The sequence below is a fragment of the Nelumbo lutea genome, chromosome 5, assembly GCF_056320005.1.
Source record: "Nelumbo lutea isolate HS-2025 chromosome 5, American lotus-T2T, whole genome shotgun sequence".
Classification (NCBI taxonomy): domain Eukaryota; kingdom Viridiplantae; phylum Streptophyta; class Magnoliopsida; order Proteales; family Nelumbonaceae; genus Nelumbo; species Nelumbo lutea.
Genome location: NC_142688.1, coordinates 17544177 through 17568066, shown reverse-complemented (window position 1 = coordinate 17568066; position 23890 = coordinate 17544177). Strand labels below are relative to the sequence as shown.

Here is a 23890-nt window from a genome sequence, read left to right as displayed (position 1 = left end):
TGTGACGTAAGAGGATCCATGACGACCATGGCCGTGGCGTTAGCATCAGCATTAGCTTACTCGTTCAGTCGTTCCGCCGTCCCCCTTACGCCCTTTCTCTTACTAAACTAGTAAAGTTGTGGAACAGTGTGTGTATCCTGCGTGTGTGCAGAACTTCTGAGAGCAATGGAATCAATATGTGAACGCTGCTTGGGTAAATCGGCGGATCTCCTCTTTGCATCTTTGTCATTTCCGAAGCAAAACCTCTCAAGATCTCTATCTCGTATCGATTTCGGCTGGAAAGGCCAGCGGAGGTTTGCGGTTTCCTGCGCTTCTGAAAGCCTGAGCATCACCCAAAAAGATTTTCCGGGGGAAATGACCAAAGAGGTGAAGCTATGGGGCGGGCGGTTCGAGGAAAGCGTTACAGATGCTGTAGAGAGGTTCACAGAATCCATTTCATACGACAAGCTTCTCTACAAGCAAGATATCATGGGAAGTAGGGCTCATGCTACAATGCTTGCTCGCCAGGTTCCTTTTTTGAACTCTTTATCCTTCTCAATGCAATTAGTAAATGCCAGATTTTAGTCTGTGAGGCTTCTGAGAAGATCATAATCCAAAATTATGCTGATTTACTGTGTTTGTTTAGGGTTTAATGACCGAGAGTGATAGAGATAGCATACTGAAAGGTCTTGATCAGATAGAGAGGAGCATCGAATCTGGGGAGTTCGTATGGAGATCGGATAGAGAGGATGTTCACATGAATATCGAAGCAGCTCTTACCGACTTGATTGGCGAACCCGCAAAGAAGCTTCACACTGCTAGAAGTCGAAATGATCAAGTTTTAACGGATTTTCGCCTTTGGTGCCGTGATGCCATAGACAAGATCCTTGTTCACATTAAGCAGCTTCAGGTTTATTTACTACTAGTAGCAGCTTCATATTTATGTACTACTACTTCTACTACTACTACGTACTTTTTCTGGTGTTTATGACTATTATTATTGCTTTTCCATTTTCCATAGGCTTTTAGTCGTGACTGAAAACCAATTTGTTTTTACCACCAAGGGTTTCCTTTACATTCAAATTTGCATGTAGTTATCCTGCAAAATTACAATCTCATACGGGATTATCTGGGTAGCTTGGTCAGTGTAGAGTTTTTCTTTCTTTTTTTTTTTTTTATCGGAGAAAAAAGACTTCTATTTCTGGGGCATGTTGGGAATCAGTAATGTGGCAGCATTGACTGAGTGAATGTAATTTGACAGGGGGTAGGAAAACCTGTTTCCTAGACCGGATATGCCTGGCTTCATTGTTTATATTGATTTTTTTATCTAATAACTTTTACAGTGATCCACAAAAAGGACCTTTATTTCAAATATAAAAGATGAGAGATAAAGTAATGGGGCTCTCCTTTCCAATGTATACAGATTTGCTCCCCATTTTGCCCAACCTTCAATTCCTGTATGTCCTCCCCTTACGCCTTTGCTATCATTTTAGAAAAAAAAATCTTATTTTCTCATTATTTAGATGGTTCGGTATGTTTGGGTGGATGGCACCATATCAGTTGTCTCTAAGTTGCAATGCATGGCTTAAGTGTAGTGCAGGACAGTGTTTTGCCTTTGTTAATACAAGTGAACCATTTAGCATCAGATCATCCCATTATTTTTGGTACCCTCATACCCTCATTCAAAAATTTATTCCTCATGTTTCTACAATTTTTTTAATCTCATTGTTCTGGTTCTGTTGGTTATCTTTAGCTGATGGAACCTACTGTTCTCCTCTTTTCGTTAGTGTCATACCACTGCCTTCAAATTGTCTCAGCAATTTGTTTTACATTTCATTCTCTTTCTCATTAAATAATTTCTGTTTTTCCTCTCATCCACTAACACATCCTTGCATTACCTGCAGGTTGCACTAGTGACTCTGGCTATAAAAAATGAAGGCCTGATTGTTCCTGGATATACACATCTACAAAGGGCTCAACCTGTCCTATTGCAGCATCTTCTCTTGTCATATGTTGAGCAGGTTTCAATCGATATACATTATTGTAGTTTTTTTATCTACATTGTTGTATTTTTTTTTTCAGGTGAATGGATCTGTGCCAAGAAGGGATTGGGGCTTGTGTCTGGTATTTGTTTTCACTGGTTACTCTAAAAATTACCCCCTGTGGGCAGGGGCGCTACTCAGTACTCACAAAAAAAAGTATACATTCCTTTTGACAATACTGATACCTATAACATAATAACAATACTCCATATTTGAGGAGTGGATTCCTTTACGTGTCATTTCAATAAGCTACCTTATCCATCTGAAGAATCAGCTAGATAATTGGTGCATCTGTTCTTTCTTTTCCCCCTTCATGGTTTGGCAACGGAATTCACTATTAATTAGAAAAAGAGAAGAGAATAAAAGCAACAAGGGAAAAAAACAAGGAGAAAATAGAATAAACCCTTTGACTATCTTTGCTTCTAGTTAAGGAATTGCCTAGCTCATCAGCTGATCTCCTGATCCAGCAGAATAAGGTGTTCCCTCTGGTGTTTCTGTTTTATCTTGTTGGTGAAATGGGTTTTATTAACTTTTTCACCTAGGTGTTGTTCATTTGGTTACTGTTATGTAGTTTTTGATGTGCTTTTAAAGGCCAATTAGTTTTTCAGACTATGGGCTTTATTGACTCTATATTGCAATCATGATAGCTATCTATAATAATAAATAAATAAGAGAGGATTATAAAGAAGGATGCTACAAGGTGGCAGGGCCCCTATCACCAAAAAAAAAAAAAAGACTATTAATCCAAGGGCAGAATCCCAAAAAAAAGAAAGGAAACCATGAATGCAACTAATAAAAAATTACACTGGAATAGATAAACCCCAAAAGTACAACTGTCTACCATGTGAATGAGAATTCAGTGACAAACTTATCAGATCTTAGGGATTGGCAGAATGAAGAAATCATGTTTACTTGTTATTGTTGCCTGGGATTTCTTTTGTGCAGGGGAGACAATTCAAGGCCTTTCCAGTTTCCTCCCTTTTGCTTTTTGTTGCCTATCTATCTGCTAGTCTTGATTTCCTTAGTTTTCTCCTTTTTTTAGTGTCATTGATCTCTTTTTTTTTTTCATAGATGTTCTGTATCGTAATGTAAAAGTTCTTATTAATGAAGAAATGAAGTTAAAAGTGTTTTTTCAGATGTTATTGGAAGTATGGGCTTTCCTATATAGAATTACTAAGAATGACCCCCGTACTAAGTACGGGGTAACTAAATGTGTGTATAATTTAGTTTGAAGTTTACTATTTAGTTATCACAAATTAAATAAAAAAACTAATATGGGTCTTGCATCTTTGTAATTGACAATCTATTCTGACCTATTTTATTTGAAAACATTATTAATTTATCTATTTTTTAATTTGATTTAAGATATTAAATGAGATCTTTTTTGTAAACAATAACCCACTTTATTTGGTATTTACTATTTATCTAATAAATCTATTTTGAGTTGTTTATTTTTAAAAGTTAAATTATGTTGCTTCCTAAAAGTTAAATCAAGTTTGTAATTAATAAAGTATTTTCTTTTTGAAAAAAAAATTTAAAAACAAACATGGGTTTATGGTAATCTTTTAATAGATCCCACCATTTGTATTTAATAGACTTTGGATAAACATGTGTTAAGCTAATAAATAATCGTCTATTGAGAATGTTTAGGAGTGAAACTACCCACTTTTTGAATCCTATTTCTTGAATTAATAGGATGCCACGTGTCTGAATGGTGGTAGTGGGCTTTGGACTTTAGCAGCAACTTCTCAAAAAATGCCATGTGTCTAGCTTTCCAGAAAAATGAGAAGGCCACATGTCTAAATGGTGGGGGGCTATGCCTGGTAGTGACCTATGGGCTTTAGTAGGAATTTCTCAGAAATTGCCATGTGTCTAGCTTTCCAGAAAATGAGAAAGCCACTTGTCTGAATGGTGATAGTGGGTTGTGGTCTTTAACAACAATTTCTCAAAAAATGCCACATGTCTGAATGGTGGGGGGCTATAACTTGAAGACCTTCCTTTAAATATATATATATATATATATACTCCTCACCTTCATTTGATAAATTTCATCAGCACCAGTAAATTGATCATCTCCTCTTAACCTCTGCTGTCCATTTGTTTATTTAATAACCAAAGCATTTATTTCTGTTTATATTAATAATAATAATTTTTTGTAGCTTGAACGGGATGCTGGTCGTCTAGTAGATTGCAAGAATCGGCTTAATTTCTGTCCTTTAGGAGCTTGTGCATTGGCAGGCACTGGCCTTCCTATTGATAGGTTTATGACTTCTGAAGCCTTGGGATTTACTGCACCTCTAAGGAACAGGTGTATAATAGTTTGTATTCCTATTTAATCTATCACCTATAATTTCAATTTTATTAGAAAGTAGAAACTTGAAAAAGGCATGCTTACATACTTGAGACTTCCATAATGAGACTAGTTTATGAAGTGAAGGTTCTTAGTTTATACAATATATGACTTCAGAAATATGATTCATAGATTATTTTTGGCAATCATAGTTCATGAGCACATTAACAATAATCCAAGGACTAAAACTATCGAGCAAGCTCTTGGTGGAAAGTTCTTAGTTTATGATATATGGCTTTCAAAGTAGTAAAAGTAGATGAGGTGCCAGTTATGCAAAATAATGAGCATGTTTTTAGTCATTATTCACATTAAATTAACAACTTAATTTTAGTAGAAAATTTTTTTAGTTATTCTGCAGTCTGCAGTTGATTCAGGTCTTTATTAAAACTCCAAGAAGCATTTTGTTTTATTACCCCTTTATTTGTTGTATAATTGTTACATTGTCTTACCTGGTTCATTATGTTTCAAACTCTGTGCACAACTGCAGCATTGCCTCCGGTAAAAATAAGTTTGCAGGTGTGATCTCAGATTATCCACCAAGGATTATTTTCTTATTGGTCTTCCCACTAAGCAATAATAGGAGATCAATGTCCTACCCATAGGGATTCAATATCATTAAACCTTTCCAGTTTTCTTTAATGGGTCTGAAATTCTGATTTCTGAGATGCTATATTGGAAGTAACTCAAGTGGTATCTGAGAGGGATCCTTTGGTTATGCGGTTGGTGGGAGTAAGCAATGTAGTTGAAGTACCCACCTATTTGTTTCTCATTATCAGAGTTGAGAAATACTTGCTTGTGGGTGAAGTCCCGCAATTCAACATGTATGAGACTCTGAGCTGCAAAGTTTTCAAGAATTCATATCAATGATGGCCTCTTTTGATGAGCAATTGAAAACGTTGCTAGTGAATATTTATGAAAACGTCAAAGTGCTTTACAATTAGACCTGTTCATGGGCCGGGCCGGGCTTTGCCTTTACATTAACAAAATATGCTCAAGCTTGAGCCTGAGCCTGGCCCGACCATCGGGCCTAGGTCTTGAACCCGAGCCCGGCTAGAAATTTGGAAAAAACATTTTTCTTTTTTTATTCAATTAAAAAATATTTTATTTATATTAAAAGACCTCAAAACCTAAAAAATAATGAAATATATCACTATTACTTGAAAAAAGAGAAGAATAATAAAGAAAAAATATATTATATATATTTTTACTATATAATACATTATCAAGTCGGGCTCGGGCTTTTTTGAGAAAGTCCGAGCCCAACCAGGTCGGGCCTGGTGTTTTAGGCCCGAGCCCGAGCCCGCGGGCCTGAAATCCTGTCCAAGCCCGACTTAGATTGGGCTGGGCTGGGCTACCCGACCCATGAACAGGTCTATTTACAATATGCTGCACTCTACTCCTAGAGCAAAAGACTGGTTATATAGGCAATATCTATGTTGTTATCCTTCAAAATTATGAAGAGCAAGAGCACAATCCATAACAGATATTAAATAAGCATGAGGGCACACTGATAGCCTTTCCATATGATGAATGATTATCAAATTATGTTCTTTTCAAATGGCCCAACAATTTGCAAAAGGGTCCATGGCTCATAAAGTAGCACCTCTATTCCTGATAGAAATCAAAGGGCAAGAAGTAATTACTTTCCAAATTAAGGATGAACATACCCAAGAAATCTGAAGCTAACAGAAAAGCTCCAAAGGAAATTGGTTGTTGGGCAAGAAAGAGATGCTTATTCCTCTGCTACTTCAGACATGGTGGATCTAAGATGGAGTGAATCTGTGTACTTCTGTTATTGAGGTGGATCTATAGTGGGTACCTTCTCTAAGGGGCTATTTGGTAACTGCTGATTTGACTGAGCTGAATTGCTTATTGGGTTGTCTTTTAGTGGATGATATAGTGAAATGTTTTGGGTTGTCTTACTTAATTGCTTATTCACTAAAAAGTCAATCTATTAGCAATTCAGTTGAACCAATTCAGCCATTATGAAATAGTTCATAAGAAAACCAGCTGTAATGATGCCTCATTGTATCCCGACTTGACTTGTTAAGTCATGGTTCTGGCTAGAGCCATATAAAATGAATGAATAGTAAACATTATTTTAGGTTCATGCTTCATGGTGTAATCTTTCTTTTAGGTTCTTCCTTCCATGATATCTCATCCTTTTGATCTGGCCTGAGAAGTACATCTTCAAGCTTTTGGGACAAGAATAACTCTTCTGTGATATCTCCATTCAAAAGGGTTATTTGAAAAATGTGATCCCAAACAACTATTCTATGTTGCATGGAGAAAAATTCCAAAATGTTCATCCTTTCTTGAGCTACTGGCAGTTTTTATTTAATTATCTTTATATTTGTCTGTTTTTTATAGCAATTTTTATATTTATCATTTCCATACAAAAAATAAAATATAATCAACTAGAAAGCTGATCTGGGACAGGATTTCTGTAGCTCAACTGCTGAAACCGGAAAGTACTTTGAGTGCACTTAATAAATTGTAACTCTTGAACTAAGGCCTTACCACATATAAAAAAAATACCATCACCTAAGCAACATGATAATAAAATGTGACAAGTAGTTCCTTTCAGTTCTTTGGGTTGATTTTTGATCTAGAGTACCTCTGATTGAGAGGTGATCAACATCAATGGGGTCTAATCATATTTACTGTACTCTTATTAAGTTAGGAATTCCTGTTATCTCAAAAGTACCCATGCTATATTTCCTGGTGTTGTGCTTTGCTTCAGCTATATGGAGATGCAATTTTTTATATTTATTCCTGCAATGTACCCATAATATGTTTTTTTTTTTGGTAAATGTAATATGGTCCATTCTAATGATTGGCAATGTCTCCTTGATTTCAAATAGCATCGATGCTGTTTCAGACCGGGATTTTGTCTTAGAGTTCCTTTCTGCAAATTCCATAACAGCCATTCATCTTTCCCGGATTGGTGAAGAATGGGTTTTATGGGCATCAGAGGAATTTGGATTCCTGACCCCAAGTGACTCTGTTTCAACGGGAAGCAGCATCATGCCTCAGAAGAAAAATCCAGATCCAATGGAACTTGTACGTGGAAAATCTGCTAGAATTGTGGGTGATCTTGTTAGTGTTCTCGTGCTTTGCAAGGGGCTCCCTCACGCTTACAATCGTGACCTACAGGTGTGCAATTTCATAAATTATTAGTTGATGAGTTGGGCTACAAGTACCATGGTACAAAGACAACCCAGGTTTTATTCATTTCAGGTTGCAATCTGAGATGAAACAAATAAAAATTTAGGTTTTTGTTTTTTTAAAGGTAAAATTTGAATTTCTGATAAACATGACTAGGTACAATAAGAAGCTGTACAGCACAATGATTGTAATGATATTAAGTATTACAAAATATCTTCCATGTTCAAATATAGTATTGAAATCAACAGGAGAAGAAAAAGAGATGCCCCTGAATTGTGGTTCAACTGTCATCCACGTCCCAAGAATTCCAATTGTTGTGTTCCTTAGGGCATCCACTGAGCCTGATTTGTTGAATAATCATTCATTTTGCTTGTTCCAACTTCCAAATTACCCAAACAATGGATACTGGCATGGAAGCCCATAATAGTCTACCTCTCTTGGGGTTCTTGATGTAGCTGGAAGATAAGGAAGTTTGTCTTCCTCTCTGTAATTTATTGTGATAATTAATGAATTGTGTTATTGATAAAAAAAAGAAATGCCATAACTCACAGGCCACTGGACACTGCAAGAAGAGATGGTTGTTGCTTTCCTCCACTTGTGCACACATAACACAATCTGAATTTGTGAGCCCCATACCTCTCTTGTTCAAGTCATCTTCTCCATGGTGCTGTCCATAACATGAAGGATATCCTAGATGAAATTGCTGGAACTCACTCTTATCTCTAGGAAAAGCACACATAATTCCATATCTTCACTCTTCTGCTTGACTAGAAATAAAGGGTGTTGCTTGTAGAGCAAAAAGAAGAGTTCCTCTATTATATGAAGTTCCCAATTATTTGAATTCCTTTGAAACCTGGGAGACCACATGACACCAGATTTAGTTTCTTCATTGCGCTGTCCAGCCTCTCATTGCACCTAGTCAATGATCCCTTAGCTGGGCTTGCCTGTTAGCTGTGGTTGTGGCACTTATATGGGTATCAAAGCTGAGCGTATTACAGAAATGGCCTTTTCAGTTCGGGGGGAGAGGCCAATGAGTGCATTGGTAATTGCTGGGGCTCTGTGACAACCCTAATAACAACACTATACTGGTTTAGGAGTAGAATCAAATTTGAGTAATAATTTGCAGTAGACGATTATACTTAACGTCTTGAAAAAGGTAATTGTTAATCTATGTTATACAAGACTACAAGTAATTAACTAAACCATTTCCCAAGTTCCTCTATATATAGAATAAGCTATACAAAGCCATTTGACTTGTCTAAGGGGTATGTCATCTGATTTTGAGCTAAAAAAAAGTTGCAATTCATGTTTAAACAGGTTTAAAGAAAAAGGTTTTAATCTGGCTGCCAAGCTGATGCAACCTTCTGCTGCACTTGGATCTGGCTGCAGTTGGTTAAGAATCTGTGTAATATAGGTTACGGGTGCCTTGGATGATTTAATTGGTTTGATATCACTTTTCATCAAGATCTTAAAATATGACATTTTCCAGTGTTTTGATAGCATGCCTATCTTTCTTGGAACAGGAAGACAAGGAACCTCTATTTGACAGTGTAAAAACCATCATTGGAATGCTTGAAGTAACAGCAGAATTTGCACAGAATATTACATTTAACAGAGAGAGGATACAAAAGTCTTTACCAGCTGGTCATCTGGATGCCACAACTCTTGCAGATTATCTGGTGAAGAAGGCAAGTTTTCACCCATCCGACCTTTCCTACTTTTTTGCATGTGATGTCTCAATCTTCGCAACTAATGAAAAAGGGGAATTACTTGGGGAGAATGACCAATCAGCCCAGAGCAGAATTTTATAGCCCCAAAGTACAGGGGGAATGCATCCTGACCGTGAATTGATGCCAAATTCACGGGCAGGATGTGGTTTATAGGGGGAGAGGGCTAGTAGTAGGGGGGGCTGGAACTCAGAATTCTGCATCGTGTGTATCCGTACTTGTCCGAATTACTTACTGTGTATAAAGACTTGAAACTGACATGTACAGACAGAAGCAGTAATCCACTGTTCCATTGATGAATTACCTGTTGTAGTAAAGGGAGTCTAGTAGTCAAATCAGTCGAATGTTTCTAACCACTTTGTGGTCAAATACAAAGGTGTTGGATGCTTAGGCGTTCCAAATATGATCATCTTTTGACTTGGTCAAATACAAAGAACATACACCTTTGTGGTGCCTTGATCAACAAGTACATGCAGTCATGCATGCATTTACATTAGGTAACCTGGGTCTGTCAGCATGTAGTGGGAAAAGGTCTGATGGCTGGGAATGCATGGTGACAGTAATACAGGGGAATCCTTACAAACGACCCATCTTCATGGTCTCCTACTTGGGAGAACTTCCAAAACATAGTGGAACAATAACCTCTGGAGCTTTCTTATGGTTCCTTGTAAACTGTAAAACAGTAACAATTTCAGTTTCCCCATTGCCCATTTTGTAATGAATTTTCACTAAGGAGCACTTATTTTAGAATTTAGACCAATCATGTAACATGTCTGGAACTTGGTGCCAGTTTTCTGAAGCTTTCAGTGTTCCTTTTCTGTCTTGATTCATTCTCGTTTCATATTGGATTGGACAACGAATGGCAACTGATTTCTCCGTCTTATCTGACTTTACCACTGTACAGGGAGTACCATTTAGGACTTCACATGATATAGTTGGAAGATCTGTTGCATTGTGTGTCTCGAAAAACTGCCAGCTTTTGGACCTTAGTCTCGATGAGCTGAAAAGCATAAATCCAATATTTGAAGGGGATGTTTATGAATTTCTTGGAGTTGAAAATGCAGTTAAGAAATTTTCCTCGTATGGATCTACAGGTTCAGAATGTGTAGCTGAACAGCTTTTCTACTGGGTTACTAAACTTGGCATCAATAGAGACAAATGAGTATTCTCCAAGGAAGCTGGTTCTTGTTGTAGTTTCACCATACCGTAAGTGCATGAAAAGCTGCTGCTTATATTGGTGTATATGGTGGAGATATTTAGTTTTTATTTTAAATAGATTGAGAGGAGTGGGGGAAGGAAGAAAATGTTTTTTTTTTTTGGGGGGGGGGGGCGGTGGAGGCTGCTGCAGTTTATTCTACAGTTATCTGGTAGAAACATGAAACAATTTCAACAGCTTTGAGGAAATTGCAATAGCTGCCGCATTTTGTTCTTCCAATATCTGTGATTTGCTAGCATTGTAATCGCTTTTTAGATCTAGAATTGCAAATTCAACAATAATGTTGATGACGAGTTACAACCGGAGGGGGGGGGGTGCTGTTTTTGACGTAATTAAAACCCTACTGAATAAAAAGATTACTCCCCCGAGCAGCATTGGGTTTGCGGTGTTCTAGAATCCAGATCTTGAATATGAACTGTAGAAGGCTCTACTCGGTCATGATTGAAGTTTGAATTCTATTCCTTGATCTCAATAATTTTTCAAGTGACTAATATTCCTAAAATTGTTTTATCGCCCCCAGTGTTCCGATAATCCGATCTAGGTAATGTAATTAGAAATTGAAAATTTTGATGACGGGAAACTGGTGAAAAACTTGATTATTGTCTACATGGCTTGAAGCTGGTTAGAAAATACCCTCACCCATCTCACCACCTTTCCTTTCCAGCAGAGGCGGTTAAAGGTGGATGTTTTAAATTCAGACTAGACCACCAGACACTTTGACCTAGCAAAGCCTGGGACAGCTAGGTCTCTCTTGGCATTTATTTTTTTGGTTTCGACTAGGTCGGCAGTTTTTGGATGGTGTAACAGTAGTGTATTCCGTCTGGTTAAATCAGTAGCTGAATCATGGAAACCATGAATTACTGGAATTTCAGGACCTCCTGTTTGATTTTGAAACCCTTGGCCAATCGGCAAAACTGTACCGCAGCAGTTCACCCAATTGCAACTATTGGCATTTTCAAAAAAAAAAAAAAATGCAACTGTTGGCACTAGTAATACATGATATTAATTCATCATCATCATTATCCATGTCTTATCCAGACTATATGGGGTTGCATAAATCTTGTTTCTCAAATTCACTCTATTTAATATCATACCCACTCTTAAATTTATTAGTGCCTAAATAATTTTTTTATTATTTCTATGCATGTCCTTTTTCTATTTATCCCTAGTCCTAGCCCCTTCAATTCGTGATTCCTGCTTCTAACTGGTGCTGTTGATGGTCTTTTATGCATGTGAACAAACCTATAAAAAGATTCATGAAAATAAAAGTTTTAAACAATGAAACCATTCTCAAATTTCTAACTTATAAACATATGATTAATCTTTTATGGTCCAGTCCAGCCATAATTATGAGAAGCGAATCCCTATATGTTTTCCATATGATGGATATAGGGGTTCCAAATTCAGCAATGTCTGCACCTTTGTGGTAGAAAAGACTGCAATGCAAGCTGAAGCAAAGAATTCATAACTTAGATAGTTTCACACCATAAACAACTGACAAGAATTTATTTCCAATCGATGGTTAAATTTATAGTTCAGAAATATACAAACTTATTCACTTGTTTCATTCTTCATCCTTGACTGCTATCTGCATGTTTAAGGTCTCTTCTTTAACAGGGGATCGGTTATCAGTTGGGGCTCAAAATCTGGCTTGACATAGCGAGCAAGCATATCTGCATATAATTCATACCGTGCAGTCATCCGGAATCCCCACTTGTCTTTCAGCTGCCGACAGAGGTTGAGGTCCATGTCTGCTATCATCAACCCATCCTTATTACGGGAGAGAGAAGGTGTGCAGGAAGCATCTGGTGCCGAAAAATAACTTGATCCATAGAAGTGCCCAAAATCTGCATGCTGAGGCTTTCCATCCCCTGAAGTGAATGGATTAGGGAAAATCTCGGTCCCAACACGGTTGATGGAACCCACAAAGTAACTGTTTGCTATTGCAGCATTGCGAGCCTGAAATACCATATCTAAAATGTGAAACTACACCAACACCAGACTTTGAATTACCACTTAAACATATAATATGATTATGTTAAATGTTACCATTCATCCAATTGAAATGATTTTTCTTTAGCTCAGTTTGGAAATAGTACAAATACATAGAAAACAATACAAAATACAATGTTTTACACTCCATTTGTCTTTGTACTCCTTCCAAACTGAGCATTTGGTGCAAATAGAAATGATTTTTGAAATAGTAAATAAACATTGAGTGGTGGGCAACTCTCTTACATATATAACACATGTATGGCCACCCATCATCTCATTGATATATTTTTGTTGCAATTTCATATGTAATCAACACTCAATGGTAAGATTCTCCATCAAGCAAGCAAAGATAGAGATTAAAAGTACAAGTTTGTGTCCATGCATGATTAAAAAAGGTTGAGAGAAAAATAAAAACCTCAATGGGCCACATTGGTTCGCTCAATTCTCCAACAGTAGCAGAAGGATTGAACACGATCTCGGCACCATTCAAGCCAAATGCTAACCAATTCAGAGGATGGTGCCTTCCGTAACAGATGTTAACAGCAATCTTCCCATAAGCTGTCTCAAACACAGGATGCCCAGTGTTTCCTTCCATATAGTATGTACTTTCATTGAAATCCCCAACTCTAGGTATGTGATTCTGATGGTCATCATTGTCATTATGAGTTCTACATATAAAACTAAGAGCAAGATGTAAGAGGTCAAAAGCAGAAAGAAAGAATGCTACTATTTTACTTACTTTTCGATGCTTGCCAATTATGTTACCATGATTTCCAATTATAACAGCAGTATTCCAGAGAGTTTCTCCATGGTTAACATCCCTCTCAAGAATAGGGCTCACTATGACCATGTTATACTTCCGTGCTAGGTCTTGAAGGAATTGGGTCGACTCTCCATCAACAGGCTCTGCAAATTCACACCATCTCTTCTCCCGAGTACAAAATACAAATGGCATTATCCATGCCTCCTGGTTTCAAATAACAAAAATGCTAGAAGTTTGAGATTCTGATTTGAACATAAACCCATCCATGCATGTAGTTCATCTCTTGTCCAATTACTTACTTGCAAGCATAAAATGTTGACACCTGAAGCACCTGCGGCATCAATAATGGGTTTTATTTTCTGCAAGATTGCTCTCTTTTGGTCCAAGAAAGGTGCAGTTGTTGGAAGAGCAATTGAATTCTGAATCAGGCCAACCCGTACCATCCGAGGCTCTCTTAGTAACTCTTTGTCAGCATGGAAGCAGAAAGCCTATATGGATTTAAAAATGAACATAGAATCAATTAACAATATAGTCAACAATCATAAGAGAACATTTGTTTCAGTAGAAATCACTAATTGCAGATTTAGTCGAGTTTCGTGTGAAAGGAAAGAGGGGGAAGATGAAGATTTCAGCAGTAGAGAAGAAAGGAGAAGAAGAAAAGACTAGGAAGTCAACCAGGATTATCAAATTAACCCTAGCCGCCTACCTCTCATTATATTTATACTTGTTAGCGTAAGGGGTATTATCAAATTATATTTATACTTGCTGATCTGTAATATTATGTTAGAACCAGTGCTCCTTACTTAAATAAGGGCACATATGTCTTTTCCATTTATTTTAATAATAAAAGCACATGTCTGGCCGAATAGGAGTTGGGTTTTTTGACTTCCAGTTCGAACAAGACTTCTCTCTCTCTCTCTCTCTCTCTCTCTCTCTCTCTCTCTTTCTTCCACCTCTCTACCTCTCTCTACGTGACTGATCTCAGACAAATAGAACTCCAAGGCAAGCCGAATCATAACATGGTATCAGAGCTACTCAAATTTGCCTAGATTTCTGTCTGCCTAGATTTCTATTCTCTGCGCAACCAATCTAGGGTTCTCTTGATTTTCCTGCATTCAACTGGAGATAAGGGAAAGGGCTGAAAAAGAGTGATCGCCCTCTCCCCTTGGAGGTTTCTATGCCTCTAGTCATGTCTTGTGTGGTCGGTTTCTGTGGTTTCTGAGAAGCCCTCCCCTAATTGATGAAGAGAAGAGGGCCGATCTGTGTGGTGCAGTGGCTGTCTTGTGTGGACTGATTTTCTGCTCGTGTGGTTGTTCCTTCAGTGATAAGGTAAGAGATTTCTATGCATGGTTTCTGTTATGGATCAAATAGGAAGTATGTTTCAGATCATATGCTGGGGTTTTAGACAGTAGCGTGCTAGGGTTTATGCTGTTTTTGTGTATTTTGAAGGAATAGTTGTGATCATATAGTGGTGAGATTTCAGGTAGCCGTAAGAGTAGGGTTTGTGGTGTAAAGAGTACAATTCTCAGCAACAACGAGTGCTGAAATCAGTGAGATGAGTGTGATCTAGTCGTGTACAGTGTGCAGAATTCAGTGATAATAGAATTCAAAAAGTGTGCAGAATCGGTGTTAACAGAATGTGATGGTGCCTACAGACTACCTGAATGTTCAGATGACCTCCATTAAACTAAATGGAGAGAATTATGTGCCTTGGGCTAAATCCGTCGAAGTCTTTCTGAAGGCAAAGAAGAAAGTAAAACACATAAGAGAGGAGAAACCCTCCACTGACTCTCACGAGTATGAAGACTGGGAGCAAGAGGATGCTCAAATCATCACATGGTTATGGAATAGTATGGAACCCGTGATTAGTGTAAATTTCGTGTTTCTTGACACTGCCAAAGATGTGTGGGACCATGCGAAGAAATTGTATTCAGGTCAGGACAATACAACAAGAGTGTATCAGCTGTATCAAGAGTATTTTAATCAGCAACAGGGTAATCAGAGTCTTGAGGAGTACTATGCCAGTATGAGAAACATACGTAATGAGCTGAATGTCTATCACCCTCTCACTTCTGATGTCAAAATTCAGCAACAACAGAGAGAACAACTTCATGTGACTCGATTTTTGGTGGGACTGAAATCTAAATATGAACCAGTACGGACTCAGATACTAGGAGAATTAGCTCTCCCTTCTTTAGAAGAGGTATTTGCTCGACTCTAGATGACTTCTATCGGATCTACTGAGAACTCTAATATCTCAGATAGATTTGCCCTTGTTGTGTCGAGAGGCCGTGGTGTTAGAGGTGGAGTTAGTCTGGCCGTGGTGGTAGTAGTGGTCCGTTGTATGGCCGAAGTGGCAATGGTGGGCCTACTTATAATCATGGTGGTAGTCGTACTGGGGGCAGAGATTTAGGGGGAGCCCGTGGTAGAGGACGTGGCTCAGGCCCGAAGAGGTGCACTCATTGTGGTATGGATGGACATACCATTAACTATTGTTATGATCTTCATGGTCCACCCTCAACCTGGGCCAATCATGTAGTGACTAGTGACACCAGTTCCAGCTTTAAATAGGAGAGTCGTTCATCTGATCAGATACCTCCTACATCCACAGATGGTCCTATGAAGGAGATGGTGAGTGTTCCCCGTGATGAATATGAGAGGTTTATCCAATCCACATCACAACAGAACACGACTACTTTCGCTCACTTAGGTATGGCTTGTTTGACATCCACACCCAATCCCTGGATCATTGACTCTGGAGCCTCCGATCACATGACTGGAACTCCAGGTGTGTTTTCTTCCCTATCTCATTGCTTAACATCACAATCCATCACCCTTGCTAATGGTTCCACATCCTCAATTTGTGATGTTGGTAATGTTGACCTAAACCCTGTATCCCTATCCTCAGTTTTGTATGTTCCTAAATTGCCTTTTAATCTTATGTTTGTTAATAAGCTGACCAGATCACTTAATTGCTCCATTACTTTTTATCCTTCTATGTGTGTTTTTCAGGATCTCAAGACAGGGATGAAGATTGGTGGAGGGCATGAAGCTGGTGGACTGTATTACCTTGACAGTAGTGGAAAAACTTCAACGGCTCTCCAGTCATCCCTTTCTCCTCTCCAGTGGCACTGTCGATTTGGTCATCCGTCGCTGAAAGTTTTGAAGTCTTTGGTTCCGTCTTTGAATCAACTTTCTGTTTTGGATTGTGAGTCGTGTCAGTTTGGGAAACACCATCGTGTTCCCTTTAGTTCTAGGGTTGATAACCGTGTGTCGAGTCCTTTTTCTTTGATTCACTCCGATGTTTGGGGTCCTTATAAAGTGATGTCATATAATGGGTATAGATATTTTGTCATTTTTTGTAGATGATTTTTCAAGGATGACGTGGCTTTATCTAATGAAAGAAAGAAGTGAGTTGTTTACCATTTTTCAGAAATTTTATGCTGAAATTCGTAATCAATTTGGTTATCACATTAAAGTTTTCCATTCTAATAATGGCCGTGAATATTTATCCTCATCATTTCAAGAATACCTGGACCAACATGGCATTGTACATCAGACCTCATGTACCTACACCCCACAACAAAATGGGGTGGCTGAGAGAAAGAATCGCCATCTCTTGGAAACAACACGATCCCTCATGCATCACATGAATGTTCCCAAACCCTTTTGGAGTGATGCGATGCTTACCTCTTGCTTTCTGATTAATCGGATGCCCACGTCCATCCTTGCTGGTCATTCTCCGTTTACGGTCTTGTTTCCCGCCTTGTCTCCATTTCCTCTTACTCCTAGGGTATTTGGGTGTGTCTGCTTTGTCCATAATCTGGGTCCCGGTAACGACAAGTTCAATGCCCGTTCTCTCAAGTGCATCTTCCTTGGCTATTCTCAGACCCAGGATGGGTATAAGTGTTACCATCCTAGTTCTCGACGGTCCTTTGTGTGTGCTGATGTTACATTCTTTGAGTCTACTCCGTTCTTTTTGGGGTCCGGTGATACTTCTTCCTCCTCGTCACCTCCTCATCTTCCACTTCCCGTTGCCGACCCTCTTCCCCTTGTTCCAGCCGTGACCAAATCCTTGCCTCTGGTGCCACCACCTGTTGAACGCCCACCTATCCGTCAAGTGTATACACATCGCCTTCGGTTACATCACCGTCGACAGATCCGGCTCCAGACCCGAACCCAGCATCTGATCTTGATCTTCCCATTGCCTTGCGGAAAGGTAAACGCACCTGCACCCTTCATCCTATTTCTAATTATGTTTCACTCACTCACCTTTCCACCTCCCATTGCTAGTTTGTCACCTTGTTATCATCAGTTGTTGTCCCTAAGGATGTCTAGGAAGCCCTTGCCTCTCTAGGGTGGTGTTGTGCGATGGAAGAAGAACTTTCAGCCCTTTATCATAATCATACTTGGGACCTCACCATTCTTCCTCCTGGGAAGCAAGCTGTTGGTTGTAAATGGGTTTATACAGTTAAGTATTTGCCTGATAGTAGTATTGAACGCCTGAAAGCGCGATTGGTTGCAAAAGGGTACTCCCAAACCTATGGTATTGACTACGCAGAGATCTTCTCACCAGTTGCTAAGATATGGTCAGTTTGTGTTGTGATCTCTCTTGCAACTATGTATGATTGGCCGCTATATCAGCTTGATATCAAGAATGCCTTTTTGCATGGTGACTTACTCGAGGAAGTCTACATGGAGCAACCTCCAGGGTTTGTTGCTCACGGGGAGAATGGTATGGTGTGCAGACTAAGGAACGCCATATATGGGCTTAAACAGTCTCCTCGAGCATGGTTTGGTAGGTTTAGTGAGGTGGTAAAGAAGTTTGGTATGAAACAGTGCCAAGTTGATCATTCTGTATTCAGTCATGACTCTCTGGGAGGAAAAATACTGTTGGTGGTGTATGTAGATGATATTGTTATTACTGGGAATGATAACATGGGTATTGACAGGCTGAAGACTTATCTATAGGATCATTTTCAGAAAAAGGATCTTGGTAAACTGAAATATTTCTTGGGGATAGAGGTAGCGAGATCTCAGTATGGTATTAATCTGTGTCAGAGGAAATATGTGCTTGATTTGCTGGAAGAAACAGGCTTGTTGGGTGCTAAACCAACTAAAACACCTATGGACACAAATACTAGGCTAAGCAGTGATATGGGTGAAGTGTTTGAAGACCCTGGCAGATACCGGCGACTTGTAGGTAAACTGAACTACCTAACCATTACTAGGCCAACCATCTCATTTGCGGTTAGTGTGGTAAGTCAGTTCATGCAGAAACCTCGAATTCCTCATTGGAATGCAGTTATGAGAATTGTGAGGTATTTAAAAGGGGCTCCGGGTCGTGGTTTGATATACAAAAGTGGCGGAAAACTTAAAATATAAGGGTATTCTGATGCTGACTGTGCCGGTTCTACTGATAGGCGGTCTACCATAGGCTATTGCACTTTCCTAGGGGGTAACCTGGTGACATGGAAAAGTAAGAAGCAGACAGTCGTGGCAAGAAGTAGTGCAGAAGCAGAATATAGGGCTATGGCGCATACTGCTTGTAAATTAGTGTGGCTAAGGAACCTTCTACAGGAAGTAGGGTACAATATCAATACTCCAATGAAACTAGGGCTGTTCATAAGAATGCCCAACCCGACCAATCCGGACCAACCCAACCCAAGTCGGCCGGGTTTTCATCAGTACCGGTTGGTTTCGGGTTGGAAAAATATACCGGCTCCTAGAGACTGGATCATAGCAGAAGTACCCTTTCTGATTCTCTGCATATCCAAGGAAGACACACTTCTTTGCCTTGGGATCAAACTTTGAGTGGTGAAGACCAAGGATATGTGCAAAGCAGACACACCCAAACACCCTGAGAGGAATATGAAACATCTCCCCCAGAGGAAAAAGGAGACTGAATGGGGTGTTGAATCCAAGTATACAAGAGGGCACCCTGTTAATCAAATATACTGCTGCGAGAACTGCATCACCCCAAAACCGAACTGGAACTGTAGATGTGATCATCATGCTTCTTGCAATCTCAACAATGTGTCTATTCTTCCTTTCTGCAACACCATTCTGCTGTGGACTGTAGGGACAACAACTCTGATGAACAACACCATATTCTAACAGATACGAGGCAAGGTGTCTTTCAAAATATTCCCTGGCATTGTCGGATTTGAACACCTTTATTCTTGTTCCAAACTGAGTTAGTACCATCTGATGAAATTGCCTCACCAAGGATGGTACTTCATCGCAGGATCTCATCAGGTAAATCCAAGAGTATCATGAGAAATAATCCACAAATAAGAGAAAATAGCGATAGCCTCCCATAGAAGGAACATGATAAGGGCCCCACACATCCGAATGAATAACATCAAAAGAAGAAGAACATCTTTTATTACTAGGTTTAAATGAATGTCTACAATGTTTTTCAAGTTGACAACCTTCACACTCCAGACTTGACAAACTAACAGACTCAAAAAGTTTTGGAAACAAAAAACTCAAAGAAGAAAATGGTAAATGGCCCAAACGATTATACCAAAGCATAATTTGACCCACAGACCCCAGCTCACTATCCCTGCTGACATGATGACTCTGATGAGGAGGAAGTACATCTAGGAGGTAGATTCCATTCACTTTACGACCACTCCCAATCGTCCTCCTTGAATCCAGATCCTGCAAAATACAATGACCAGGAGAAAAAATTACTGAGCAGTTCAGGTTTTTAGTCAAACTACTAACAGATAACAAATTAATGCTCAATCTGGGAACATGAAGGGCAGAGGGTAGAGAAATAGAATCACTAATCTTGATAGATCCCTTCCTACCAATAGGAACATGGGATCCATCAGCTGTGGAGACCCTATCTCTGCCAGAACAAAGCTGGTAAGTTGAAAAAATAGTAGAGCTCTGGGTCATGTGCCTTGAGGCTCCAGAATCTATAATCCAAGGAGGTCCCTCCTTACCTAAAGTAGAAACATAATTTGTAGTGACATGTGAACTACTTGTGTGAGCAAAGAAGTAGGGTGGACTCCACTAGTGCCACCTATACCTTGTTGTCCGCTTGCGGCTGAACTGGAACTTGTTGTATTCCGCTGGAACAGAAGTAACCCATACCTCTCAAGTTCAGCCCTTACCGCAGCAGCTGCAACAGACTCCAGAGCAGTTGTAGTAGGAGGGGCCGGAATGTCACCAATAACTGTCATGTGTGCATTTCCCTTCTTATTTTTCAATCTAGTTGGCACAAGATGTGGGTGAAGCTTCCAGCAAGTATCTCTTGTGTGTTTAAACTTCTTACAGTAGTCATAGATCAAATCTCTTTTATCTTCCTTCTTGATTTCACTGCCACCCCGATCTCCACTTTGTTTAGGTTTCACAGCACTTACCATGGCAGACTGATCAGGAATAAGGTTTTTCATCATCACATCTCTCCTGCACTCCTCTCCTAACACAAAGGCATATGCCTGGGAGAGAGTAACACTGTCCCTGGAAAGAAGGTGCTATCATGCAATATCATACTTGGGATTAAGGCCAACAAGAAATTCAAACACCCTATACTTCTCTAGATGTTTCTGATAGGTAGCTGCATCCTTAGTAGTTTCCCAAGCAAATGTCTCTAAATGGTCAATCTCCTACCACAGGGTTTTAAGGGTTGAAAAATAGGATGCAATAGATCTATCTCCCTGCCTTGTAGAAATAATCTGATTTCTCAACTGATAAGCCCTAGCAACATTCTCCCTCTGTGAATAGGTTTCTGCAACCCCATCCCATATTTCCTTAGCTGTATTTGCCCATAAAAAATGTCTACTTATATGGGGTAATATGGAATTACGCAACCAAGTCATCATCATATAATTCTCCTGTACCCACCGGGAGTTGCTAGTTTCGGGTTTCACCTCTTCACCAGTGATATACCCTAATTTCCCACGAGCACCAATGGCCATCTTTGCAGATTGTGACCATTCTAAGTAATTTGCACCATCCAACCTAACTGTAGTAATGGTCCCAGCCCCGAAAGGGTCTCTGGCACCTCCTCCCACTGGTCCCATTTCACTCCTGGGCTTATTTTCAGCTCTGTGGCCCTCCATGCTTCTCAAAAAATGTAAAAAAAAAAAAACTGAAATTTGCAACAAGATCAAACAAAACACTTTTTGGAACCAACAATACCTTTCTGGTGTCCTAGACTTTCTTCCCACAAAAGATTCATTTTCTATGAGACGGGAGAAGAGAGAGAAGAGGCATCCGCTCTCTCTAGAAGCCTCCAAATCAGGCAGGACTTGAATCGCCCCTTACAAAAAACTCCAAGGAACCCTAAAAATAGGGCATCACTTCCTAGGTCAAAATTGAAGAGTCCAACAGAAACATGACTCTTCCCCTTTCTCCAGTTTTTCCTGATTTTGATGAGAAACCCTAGACCAGTTATAGGGCACATAGATCCACCAAAAAAATAAAAAAACTGGGCTTAGCTGAGAGGTTCGATCAGCCTCTTAAATCACCATGCAGTCAGCCGATCTAGGGCTTCATGAGAGAGCAACTTCAAGGAACTTTCGGCCCGCTCTGATACCAAGTAGAAATCACTAATTGCAGATTTAGTCGAGTTTCTTGTGAAAGGAAAGAGGGGAAGATGAAGATTTCAGCAGTAGAGAAGAAAGGAGAAGAAAAGAGTAGGAAGTCAACCAGGATTATCAAATTAACCCTAGCCGCCTACCTTTCATTATATTTATACTTAATTTAAAGGATGAGATATTACAAGGATGCCCTTAGTAGGGCGGCTACTAATATAGCTGAACAGTCACAACTTAAAAAAACATAAACTAATGGGCCTAAAGCCCAACAACTTCCTAACTAAATAAAAAACAAACCGGACCAACTCAACAGTTTCAAGAGGCACAGTGAAGAACTCAAAAAAGGAAAAACAAGCATCGCTTTAGATGGAACTGAACTCCACATGCTAAAATGCATCAACATTTTCAAAGTTTTCAGCTAATGCTCCATGCAAATGACCTAATGGCAAAGCACAATTTTCTTCTCCATGTAAATGACATAATCACAAACTACAATTTTTATTAACAGGAATGAACATATTACAGAGGTATGCAATTTGATATTCTACGGGAAATCCTGTTAATTGTCCCCAATGGCCTAGCTGAATGCATGAGTGTCCAATAGGTTGGACCTGTTAGAAATACATTCTTAGTAGTTAGTATGAGGTCTCTTCAGTCCAAAATATCCCCAGCAACTATAAAACCTTGCTCCCAGTAGACAACAAGGGGAAAGAAAGGAGGGGAAAAACCAAAGCTCAGGCACCCATTAATTTTATTACGTTCCCCTGGAATTGGTGTCACCTTGTTGCCAGTTGAACATTCATGGCAGAACATGGTTGGAAAAATCTATTCTCTGTAGTTCTACAGACTGAAGTGGTGTACAAACAATTCAAACAAATGAACCCATGCCATACCTGCAAGTCGAAATCATGTTCCTTAGAAAAAGAAGTAGCCAACCTTGGGAGAACAATAGGATCAAGCGCTCTTCCACAATTCAGTCCCAGAAGTAAGCGACTTACTTCCTGCAACATTATAATTAATTTACGCTTAGCAATATCTAGAAGACATAAGTATATAGTTTCCGACACCTAGACTATTCGATTCTGATAGTCTACAAAAACAAGAACAAAAAAGTGCAAAACCGGGTTTTCCAAACGAAGGATCAAATCAAGTCACCCCACACACACACACACACACACACATATATAAGCGCAAAAAAGTGAAAAAAAAAAATGCAGCGGCTTCAGTCATAATTGAACCAGATAAGAGTGCCTAACTCCATAATGGACGTATAAATAAGCTCAGAATGTCAGAATGGAAAGCCCTACAAGGAAGAAACAGAAAAAAAAAAAAACCCATCCAAAGAAAATTAATCGAAGTCAGAAAAGATTAGTCTCAGAGATCCCCTACACACCCCAATTCCATAATCTCCAAAAGTAACTTTTTAAGGAGAATCACTTTGGATTATTTCGACATCAACTTTCGATCTCAACAACCATCAAAATTAAATTCTTCTCAGAAGAAAAAGAAGAAAAACATAACAAGTTACCTGGAAGACATGGGGTTCGAGAGATGCGCTTAGGAGGCGATGGAGCGAATCATATCCACAAATCGAAGCGTCCTTCGTAATACCCTTCTGTTCCTTTGTTTTTCTATTTTCAGTTTCATCTCTCACTACTGTCTCCATCTTTTTCTTTGGAACGAATTCTCAGACTCGGTGACGATGCCGACAAACTAAAATTCTGTCGTTATATACATTGGAGGAGAGAGAAAGACTGAAAGAGAGACTCCCACTAGCAAAGATGATCGCGTTATTTTAATCCAATAATTCACTGTAATTGGCGGAACGGGCTCATCGTGCCGTCTCGGCCACGAGAGAGAGAGAATCCAGTGAGTTTGTGACTCCTCACTCTTGTCTTGTTGTGACTGGTGACTATATGGCTAACGCAAATAACCAAAGTGATCTGTTCAAAAATGAACGTAGAATGACTGTGGCCGTCTGATTAGTATCTTTTCCTTTTTTCTTTTAAGAAAAAAAAAATCTTGGCCTTCGTCATCGTTTAACCGCAGCAACTTTCAATTGTTAGTCAAAGTTCGTAAGGATCAGCTTTGTGGG

At 39.3% G+C, this 23890-nt stretch overlaps 2 protein-coding genes across 3 annotated transcripts; one reads left to right on the top strand and one right to left on the bottom strand.

Moving 5' to 3' along the window:
- Positions 1-34: 34 nt before the first annotated feature.
- On the top strand, positions 35-10701 carry LOC148850669 (L-Aspartase-like family protein). 2 transcript variants are annotated; one of them, XM_088942573.1, is made up of 7 exons: positions 35-507; positions 626-889; positions 1884-2000; positions 4181-4329; positions 7236-7527; positions 9063-9227; positions 10171-10701. In XM_088942573.1, exons 1-7 carry the CDS (start codon positions 166-168, stop codon positions 10426-10428), a joined length of 1587 nt encoding a protein of 528 aa, XP_088798699.1. In that variant the 5' UTR covers positions 35-165; the 3' UTR covers positions 10429-10701. The 2 variants fall into 2 exon arrangements, with proteins under 2 accessions (XP_088798699.1, XP_088798700.1); XM_088942574.1 differs by having other exon boundaries at positions 120-507; positions 9063-9231; positions 10175-10701.
- A 1230-nt stretch (positions 10702-11931) lies between these two features.
- On the bottom strand, positions 11932-23863 carry BETA-UP (beta-ureidopropionase). Its single transcript, XM_088942572.1, has 6 exons — positions 23324-23863; positions 22689-22796; positions 13540-13728; positions 13217-13444; positions 12893-13117; positions 11932-12441 (listed from the first exon to the last, which is right to left on the bottom strand). Exons 1-6 carry the CDS (start codon positions 23459-23461, stop codon positions 12079-12081), a joined length of 1251 nt encoding a protein of 416 aa, XP_088798698.1. The 5' UTR covers positions 23462-23863; the 3' UTR covers positions 11932-12078.
- Between the last annotated feature and the right edge of the window lie 27 nt (positions 23864-23890).

Excerpts from the sequence above, each read along its gene's own strand:
- LOC148850669 (XM_088942573.1), top strand. The coding sequence starts at position 166 with ATGGAATCAATATGTGAACGCTGCTTGGGTAAATCGGCGGATCTCCTC. Across the intron at positions 508-625 it reads CTACAATGCTTGCTCGCCAG|GGTTTAATGACCGAGAGTGA; the intron begins GTTCCTTTTTTG and ends GTGTTTGTTTAG. Across the intron at positions 890-1,883 it reads TTCACATTAAGCAGCTTCAG|GTTGCACTAGTGACTCTGGC; the intron begins GTTTATTTACTA and ends CATTACCTGCAG.
- BETA-UP (XM_088942572.1), bottom strand. The coding sequence starts at position 23,461 with ATGGAGACAGTAGTGAGAGATGAAACTGAAAATAGAAAAACAAAGGAA. Across the intron at positions 13,729-22,688 it reads AACATGATTTCGACTTGCAG|GCTTTCTGCTTCCATGCTGA; the intron begins GTATGGCATGGG and ends AAATCCATATAG. Across the intron at positions 13,118-13,216 it reads TAATTGGCAAGCATCGAAAA|AATCACATACCTAGAGTTGG; the intron begins GTAAGTAAAATA and ends GATGACCATCAG.